The sequence below is a fragment of the Pyricularia pennisetigena genome, chromosome 1 (assembly GCF_004337985.1).
Source record: "Pyricularia pennisetigena strain Br36 chromosome 1, whole genome shotgun sequence".
Taxonomy (NCBI): Eukaryota; Fungi; Ascomycota; class Sordariomycetes; order Magnaporthales; family Pyriculariaceae; genus Pyricularia; species Pyricularia pennisetigena.
In genome coordinates this window covers 1,899,965-1,909,037 of record NC_043740.1, presented here as the reverse complement: position 1 = coordinate 1,909,037, position 9,073 = coordinate 1,899,965, and the positions used below count along the sequence as shown (strand labels likewise).

The 9,073-nt window shown below is 51.6% G+C and overlaps 4 protein-coding genes across 4 annotated transcripts in view; 1 reads left to right on the top strand and 3 right to left on the bottom strand.

Annotated features, from left to right (window-relative positions):
• Nucleotides 1–280, bottom strand: part of PpBr36_07129 (uncharacterized protein) — a gene marked incomplete at both ends in the record, with an annotated part of 2,184 nt that extends 1,904 nt beyond the window's left edge. Inside the window, 2 exons of the mRNA XM_029894267.1 lie at nt 24–77; nt 149–280. Of these exons, the coding sequence (XP_029748894.1) occupies nt 24–77; nt 149–280 (186 nt within the window). The remainder of the gene's footprint in view (nt 1–23; nt 78–148) is intronic.
• A 2,102-nt stretch (nt 281–2,382) lies between these two features.
• Nucleotides 2,383–5,169, top strand: PpBr36_07128 (uncharacterized protein; the record flags this gene model as incomplete). Its single annotated transcript, XM_029894266.1, has 5 exons — nt 2,383–2,617; nt 2,798–3,852; nt 3,927–4,816; nt 4,896–5,051; nt 5,136–5,169. 5 exons carry the CDS (start codon nt 2,383–2,385, stop codon nt 5,167–5,169), a joined length of 2,370 nt encoding a protein of 789 aa, XP_029748893.1.
• A 447-nt stretch (nt 5,170–5,616) lies between these two features.
• PpBr36_07127 (uncharacterized protein) lies at nt 5,617–7,515 on the bottom strand (the record flags this gene model as incomplete). The annotated part of the gene is made up of 1 exon (XM_029894265.1): nt 5,617–7,515. The coding sequence occupies one exon, from the start codon at nt 7,513–7,515 to the stop codon at nt 5,617–5,619; it is 1,899 nt and encodes a 632-aa protein (XP_029748902.1).
• A 1,299-nt stretch (nt 7,516–8,814) lies between these two features.
• The window catches only part of PpBr36_07126 (uncharacterized protein), a gene marked incomplete at both ends in the record, with an annotated part of 656 nt that continues 397 nt past the window's right edge, over nt 8,815–9,073 (bottom strand). The window contains one exon of the mRNA XM_029894264.1: nt 8,815–9,030. Coding sequence (XP_029748901.1) covers nt 8,815–9,030 — 216 coding nt within the window. The remainder of the gene's footprint in view (nt 9,031–9,073) is intronic.

Genomic DNA, 9,073 nt, shown 5'->3' with positions numbered 1-9,073 from the left:
ACCGGGGCTGTAGCAAAGCTTACATCAAGGTAGTTCATAATGTAGATCAACACGAACAGCGAACATCGGAGATCCAGCTATACACATATTTCGACATCAGTCTCTTACCCCCCCTAATTCCACTCGCAAGCAACATAGACTGACTGACCTTTCGCTTCATGGACTTCTCTACTACAGCACGGCGCGACGGGTCCATGACGAATCCCTCCTCATGCCCTCCGGCCAGGCCGTGGGCACCGGGCTCGACATGGCCCATCTCTTTGGCCTCCGGAATTGACATGCTGGCCTTGTATGGCTATTAAGTCGAGACAAGTACCACGCTCAACCTTATATTGCTTGGCGGTTGTTGGGAAGGGATCTGACCAAATTAAGGTGAGGTAAATATGCGGGATGCCGATCAGGGTCGCGTGGTGAGAATATAAAGAGATAGAGTTTTGCTTCAGTCATATATATAATACTACTGACGATGATAAACCGCTACCGGTACACATCGTGGGTCGTCACATGAGCCAATAGAGGCGCCCATACCAGTAAAACATGTGGTTCTCGCTAAAAAAAAAAAAAAAAAAAAAAAAAGGCTCCATAGGCGTGGCTTGTTAAAATTTTTTTTTCTGGATCATCAACCCACCGTCAGCCCAACAACCTGCAGACAACCTTTCAATCCGTAGGAGGTTTTTGGAGGTTTTTGGAGGTCTGGAGTGCCGATCCAATGCTGGGGAGCGGGGAGACTGGAGTTGGACTCCGTGGAATATGCGTAGTGGGAACCGCAATTCGACTCGAATAGGGCTAGCCCCAGGATAAGGGCCTGTAAACGGCTCACTTTCTCGAACTTGGCGCGGACAAAGTCGGGGAGTAATGCGCCTGGTAATGCCAGTCGGTCAGAAACGGCGAAGCGAGGTACTGTGGTCAACACCGCAACGCCGCCTGGCCCCCCGTCTCAACCGGACTGGCCTTTTTCATTGGCTATACCGCGGACTCTTGAACCAAGAAAATCATGGTAAGGTTGTTCATTCATTTACCAGGCAAGCTCTCTCAATGCTGCGGCCGAAATACGTGATATGACAATTCATTTCCCAGACTTTCCCCAGAAAATCTAAAAAAAAAAAAAAAAAAAATTAATAAGTGGCAACAGACCAACAGTCTGGCTTGTCTGCATAGATCGGAACGCAGCAAAATCACACAAATCGAAATTCCTCTGCATCAAGTAAAGAACTGTGCTTTAAAGTCCGGGCGAAGTTGGAGGACAAGAGGGGGTGGGTGGGTCATTAGTAGTGTTGTTGCTCCTGGAGTTGGAGAAGTGGGGGATGAGGAGTGCAGGCTATGGAGAAATAGGAAAAAGCATGCAAGGGTACTCCGGAAAACAAATCGCTCGTACTTCGTAAGTTTTGTCCATAGCAGAAACTGATTGTACGCTAGAAAAACTTTTTGTGTATCCTTTGCTTTCCAGCTACTACCTGATCAAGCAATGAATGAAAATCAAAATCAAACCATAAAAGACTTTTTGACTGACAATAGACAAACATTATGGAAGAATCGTGCCTTAGAACGAGATTGACATATATATATAGTCTGGTAATTAGGTGGAAAGGAGGCTCTCATGTACCTCATGCGGCTTTGGCAGGAATGGTAAAAACAAGCATTATGCCTAGCACTGGTGCCGTTCTGCCGAGCATTGGAGTCACAGAAACATCAGCCATGAGAGGATCAGCGCGAAACCATGCGGAGACTCCGCCTTGATGAACCTCAGGCAGGAAGACTAGTACGCAAGTAATACCTTGTACAGTAAGCACGACAAATTAAGCATCATCCCATGAGCTTTCAGGCTCAGAGAGCTTGGCAAGCTTTTGGTTGTTCCGGGGGGGGGGGCTGCCAAGACGGTCCGAATCGCGTTAGCTTCTGACCGTGCTGTGCCGCTCGAGGTACGTTTCCCGCGTCATTACGAGTGATCGTCGGTGCATTACTCCGCCCTTCCATCAATCAATCAATCAATGGATCAATGCACTCATCATCTGCTTGCTGCTGTTTGATTCCTTCTTCACTTCTCCTTGCCTGTTCCTTCTCCATATCATCCACCCAACCACAAAGCAGCCGCGGCTGTTGCCATTGAGATCGTAACACAGAGGGGGGCAATCAGGACACAAGCTAGTTCCCTCAAGGCAGGTCCCCGGAACACGGCGTCATCCAATTTATCCTTTCCCCGATTTGCACCACCCCAACCTCTGTTACCTGCCAAGCTTATCAGTCCCAACCTACAGCACTCAGAGTACCTCACCTTACTCCTTTAACCGGTACTATCTTTACGTACGGTACCTACCGTACTTTGTTTCCCTCACCTACCATTAGTCGTAATAGTCGGAAGGCCAGACAAGGCTCCCCTCGCCAATGGCATCCCCGGCCGCAGATCCACGCGCGGATGACACTCGGGGCCACGACCACGCTGGTCACTCTGCAGCTAATGAGTCCACCCCTCTGCTAGCTAGACAGGATGAGGAGTCGAGATCCTCGCGACCTGCCCTCTGGGAAAAAATAAAAGCCTGGAGGCGCGACCGGGCAGTTCTCGCCAGCCTGTTGCTTCTTGTTGCTGTTGCTTTAATCGTCACCATAGTTGTCCTTGCTGGTAAGCCTCAACCGTACCCCCTCTTATTTCACCTCTAGCATGGCTGTTTATATCATCTTTGCCCTTCCCATCCCATTCTCCCTCCTCGCCATTGATCAGACTAGTGACACCCAACGCTCCCCCGCCCAACCGTCTGCAAGAATCACTAACACCACTTACTTGCCCATGTGGCCCGGACAGTCAACCCACGCGGAGACAACATGAATTCCTCAGGCGCCTTGTGCCTGACGCCCGCGTGCGTTCACGCCGCCTCCGAGTTTCTATACAACCTCTCGCCAAAGTATCAACAGCTCGATGCCTGCACCAACTTTGACGAGATGGTCTGTGGCGGGTGGCGGCAGGTTCACAGCTTGAGGAGCGACCAGGGTTTGGCCAATGCCCTCTCCTTGATGAGTGACAATGGCCAGAACCTGTTGCGCACCATTCTCGAGAGCCCCTACCCCGATCAATCGACACACTCCAACTTCTCCCCCCGGAACCTCGCCGTCGACCCCGCAGATATTGATCGCGAGAACTTTAATCAGCTGCAGCGAGCCTACAACTCATGCATGGCTGTCAACGAGATCAAGAAGGCCGGCATAGAGCCCATCCAGGTGGTGCTTTCTGAGGTCTCATCCACAATCAAGGATACAAAGGACCTGTCTGATACTATACTCTACATGGAGAGGCTTGGAATCCCTCACTTTGAGAACCTGGGCGCTTCCGCCGACGACAAGGATCCCAATGTCATTGTGATTTCTGCCTCCCCACGTACTGCTCCTGGTCTTTCCTCAAAAGCCTACTATTCCGACGATAGTGTTGTATCTGCCTACCAAGATGCTATGCAGCAGGTCCTGAAGGCTGTTCTTCCCAATGCTACAACGGAAGCTAAAGGTCTCGCGGAATCCATCGTGAAGTTGGAGAAGGACATTGCTGCTATCACACCGAGTTTGTCTGACCTTCGGGATGTCACCAAGACGTACAATGTGATGTCACTTCAAGACACTGCCAAACTTGCTCCGCAACTTGGCATCGACAAGGTCCTGAAGGCTTTGGCCCCGTCCAACTACACGATTGACCGCATGATTACCGCCTTTCCTGGATTTTTGGGCAATGTCTCCCAAATCTTGAACTCCGCCAAGGCCGAAACAGTCAAGGGGTTCCTGCAATGGAAGGTTATTCAGTCCCTGGCGACCGCTGTCGATGCTCCGGAGCTCAAGCCCTTGACCCAATTCAACAATAAGCTAGGTGGCAGAGTAAGCACAACCTTCACCTAAACGCTTATCCTTCTGCTGTGATTATCGTATCGACATGACTGACAGATTTCTAGGACCCCGACGCGACCCCTGAACGGTACAGGACGTGCATCTCCGCCGTCGACGATGGGCTCGGCTGGACCTTGTCACGCTTCTATGTTGAAGCTGCGTTCTCCGCGAAAGCCAAAGATCTCGGAAATCAGGTCATCCTTGACATCAAGGATGTCTTCAGTGGCAGGATCGATGCTGCCGACTGGATGGACAAGGACGCTCAGAAGGTCGCAAAGGAGAAGGTCAAGAATATTGTGCAAAAGATTGGCTATCCGGAACAGTCTCCCAACATCACGAACCCGCAGGCACTCAAGGACTACTACGCTTCTCTGAGCATTGGCACCAGCCACTTCAACAACACGCTGGAGTTCCGACGCTTCGGGGTCAACAAGAGCTGGGCCGAGCTCGGTAAACCTACCGACAAGAGCACGTGGGGAATGACTGCATCCACGGTCAATGCCTACTACAATCCTCCGTACAATGAGATTGTGTTCCCGGCTGGTATCATGCAATTCCCTCTCTTTGGGGAAGGTCTTCCCAACTACATCAACTACGCCGGCTTTGGCGCCGTCGCTGGTCACGAGCTAAGCCATGCGTTTGACAACAACGGCCGGCTCTATGATCTCAACGGTTACTTGAAGGATTGGTGGTCCAACAAGACGATAGAAGAGTTCACGAAGCGAGCAGATTGTTTTGTCAAGGAGTACAGCAACTTTACAGTTCAAGGCACCAACGGCACCATCCACGTCAACGGCGAGCAGACGCTGGGTGAGAATATTGCCGATGCCGGAGGTCTATCGGCAGCATTCTCGGCGTGGCAAGCTCGCACCAAGGACAAGCCCGATCCACACCTTCCCGGACTCGAGTTTTTCACCAAGGAGCAACTTTTCTATGTTGCCTTTGGTAATGTTTGGTATGTTACCTGTCCTGCGGACCCAGGCTGGGGACGTAACAGACTCGCATCAGACTGCTAATCGATATCTTGTTTTCAGGTGCTCCAAATACACTCCAGAGGCGCTCACCCAACGCGTGATTGGTGATGAACATTCGCCAAACATGTGGCGGATTATGGGCACCGCCATGATGAACTCTCGCGGTTTCAAACAGGCTTACAACTGTCCCGTCAAGGAGCCTACATGCGAGATTTGGTGAGGCGAGTTTCTTTGATGCTGAGGTGTTGGAAAGGAAACAGTCCGTTCCGGTTATGTTGTAACTCTAACACACGACCCCAGGCAGTGTGAGCCTGAGGTCGAATCTATCATTTAATTTGTGTACAAGATGTCTTATTAAGCAACAGTACAAGTCATTGGATAGGTAATATGCTTCATGACAATACGTCTCAAGCCGTTGTTATTAAGTACCCACTGACTGTATAGCGTGATTAATTGAGTCAGGCGTGTGTTATGGCTGAATGCAATGCAAATGTCATACATTTCCCCCGGCGGGTTTAAAAAGTTTGTTTAAATGACATAAATTGGCTTTTCATTCTAGTTTAGTCGGAAAAACAACGCCCGCTAGTTTACATGTATCGCCGCCAGTGCCCAAGTCTCAATACACTACAGTACTAATACTAAGTCGTGATATGGATGTCATGCCAACAAGGTTTGGTCGTGATTGAAATGTTCAATAAGATAACATATATCTGTCTTGTGTGGGCGGGCTAGCATCCTAGGGCTGACCAAGCTGCCAACTCAAGTCTCAAATCGCTCTCTCTCAGTATACGCTGCCACGGAGACTCTTGTCATCCTTTTCGGCCTGAGTCAGAGTCCTCCGGAGATGTTGGCCCTCTTCCGGCTCCGCGTCGACCTCGTCGCCATCCCAGTCCTGTGTGGTCCTGTTATGATCGCTGTCAGAAGTCTCGGTGTCCTGTTGCTTGTCCTGCAAGTCTGGGTCGCTGTGGTCGTGATCGTGCTGGTGGTGGTCGCAGTGCGGCGCATCCCCGAGCCTGTTGGCATAGGCACCACGGCCCATGATGCTCCGGTCGCGCTTGTCGCCGTTCTTGGTTTCCTTGGTGCCATTAGTCCCGTTGCCAATCGTAGTCGTAGTGGTGGCGGCCGAGTCGGCGTTTGCCTTCACGTGACGACAACAGGACTTGTCACCATCGGCTGCTCCGTCTAGCGTGGATGCTCCGGCCTTGGTTCGTGAGTCCACAGTAAGCGTTGCTGACAGGTTGGAAGTCTTCTGCGACTTAAGCTTAGCACGGGCAATGCGGCTGCGAGCGGTCTCATCCTCGGACGAGTCGGCGTCGCTGGTGTGGCCGCTATAGGTACCGCCGAAATCGCGGCCGACATGCAGGAACGGTGGTTTGTTGTTGGGCGACTCAACCTGCGAGCGTAGACGATCATCGACCGAGATGAAGGATGGCGTGCCATCGGGTGAGCTGACAACCTCATCACGTGCGCGATCGATGTCGATGGCTGGCTCTATCACGAGAGGGGCCACGCTCGCATCTGCGGCTGATGCATCTCCACTGCCGCCAGATTGAAAGCGGCGAGGTGCGTTGGGTCTTCGACTGACGATGGATGTGGATGATAGGGAAGTTGACGACGAGCTTGTCAAGAGCTTTTTCTTGTTGAGGTACACGTCGGCTTCCGAGGCCGTCGAGCCATGCTCCTCTGTTCCATTCTTGACCGATTCTTGGCCGGAGTGAACGCTGGTGGCCGGCGTTGGGTTGTCATACACGTTGGTACCGTCCTGCTGGATAAGGTCTGCCAATGCGGATCGAATCTTGAAGTTTTTGTCATGGTTGCAGCCGTTTGGACATCCGCCCCAGCGGCGAGGTGATGCCGTTGAGGACGAGGGCGCCGTAGACTTGACGCTAGTACTGCCGTTGATGCTCCTAGCCGCGACCACAGCGTTGCCACTGGCGGCATCTTTCGCCTCTACCCTCTCCTTTTCCTTCTCCTTTTGGTGCTGAGCACGCTCTCTACGCAGCTCGGACCAGGTTCGAAGTTTGTTCTCGAGGTCATACTTCCCAGTGCCTTCTCGCTGGCGCATAATGAGGAACTCGCAGTGGTTCACGTTGCGTAGATCCTCAAAGTACTCGACGCTGAAGTGGTACCATTTCATGAGGAAGACCCGCGACATGAGGCCGTGAGTCACGAGGACGCAGACGCTCGCAAAGTCTTCATCGCCAAACTGGCGCCACAAGCTCTCGTTGAAACCGCTGACCCGGTCGTAGGCGTCGGCAGCGCTCTCGCCGTTCGGGATGCGGTAGAAGAAGTGGCCATAGTCGGCGCGCTCCTGCCACATGCGCTCCATCTCGGCGCTACATGGCTGGAAGTTGCCAAAGTCTTGCTCGCGCAGCCTCGGCTCCTCGTACACCTTGATCTTCTCCCGCTTGAAGGGTGATGGGTCGGGCTCGTCGGCGGTCAGAGTGGCTAGGATGCCCTCGGTAGTCTCTCGGGTTCGGCGGTAGGGCGAAGTGAAGAATTGTAGCGTGTCATCGGCGCGCAGCATGGAACGCAGGCGGCGTCCGGCTTCGTAGGCTTGTTGCCAGCCATCCTGGGTCAGTTTGACACGGTGGTCGGGAATTGTCTGGTGTATCTCGCGCTTCTTGTTTCCTTCCGACTGAGCGTGCCTGATAAGAATGATGAGGCGGGGCTTTGCCATGGTGGATGTGCGCCGCAACGTCGATGGCGCTCGTTGCTTTCAGGTGCTGCGATTAAATCTACGGAATGTGACGTCAGGCCACGAGGGGTTTCAACAGGGACCTGAACGTAAAAGGCACGCGAGCGGTCCACTGGGCGGCTGGCTTGGTAGTGCTTACATTGTTATGGACTGCCGGGCTGGTGTAGCAGTTCCCCGAATAAACCGGCGACCTCCGGCTTTGTCGTGTACGTGGTAAGAGTAATGAGCAGGCACGCTTTTGGTTGAGGCTAAAAAAGAGTTGGCTTCCCGTAAAATGGTGAGAGGGGAGGGGCGGACGCTCTTCTTGTTGTGCAATTAATAGCAAAAGAAAAGAAAAGAAAAAAAAAAAACAAACCAAAACAAAAATGGGCAAACGAAATTGGTCGAGTGCTAGTTGGTTAGTTAGTTGTTGGGTATGCAGCGCCAAAGGAGCGAGCGGATAAAGTCGCTGGAATGATTGCTAATAGACTCTGTTGGTTGGTGTGGTGCCACTTGGAGGAGCATGTACATGTACATGTACGGGTGAAACGGTCAGATGCCGTCTAAAGATGTCGAGGTGTTTGTCTGTTTGCAATCCCAGTGCTACTGGCTCGGTTGAAAATTGTACGAGTCTTGGACCCCTGAGTATTGCGTGCGGTATGGTAAAGCCAGACAGACGGGCTTTTTTTCATATGTGAAACATGGAATGGGATTTTCTTTTTTTTTCTCTCTTTTTTTCTGGCTTTCCCTTTTTTTTTTTCCCCAAGAAAACCGAGCAAATAATGCCTTTGCCCCTCCATGGAACCCCTACCCCGTTACCCCTTGTCTTGAGTGCGAACTACATTGCTACGGTAGATATGCGACTAGCTTGGGGGAAGGAGCTCCACTGTCCGATAACCGGCAGCTTTGCAAAGAGAAAAAGGCCCAAGAATAAACAGAGCAGGGGAATGAATGTCTGTAAGCACCTCCAGTATTCTCTATTCTTGCCGTTACCACTGGATTCCGAGAACATGGTACTGGATGCCTGCCTAATGTGAGTACAGCCCCCTTGGCCCCCGTCAAAAACAAAGGCAGGACAAGGGCGGCCGTTTGACTTGGTTATGCTTCGTTATTAACCAAAAAGATAAAATAAAATAAAATAAAAACGAACAATTGCAGTGGGGCAGATTGAGTTCCAGAGTGAGTACCTCGAACACCTAGTCTAATTGCCACGTACCTACAGTACTGATGATGCACTACAGAGACTTAATACCTCATAAAATACTACCTACACACATCACTTTGCCTTCCATCGGAAACCCATTACCCCCTGCGTAGCTGCGACAAGTACCACATTTGGTGGCTGTATTGTAGATCCCTGTCCCGAACCGTCGTCGGCTGCCTGCCGCCCGAAGTACCCTGAACCAAGGACGAGCTCCCATTGATGGCTTGGCCTCCACTTGCTTTCCTGAGCGTCAGGCGAATTTTTAGAGTTGTCGGGGCCTTGTCATTTGTAACAAACGTACGTCCCGCGTGAGGCTCCCAGTCATTTTTGGGTTGCCTCTTGTCTTTTACTTTTTTT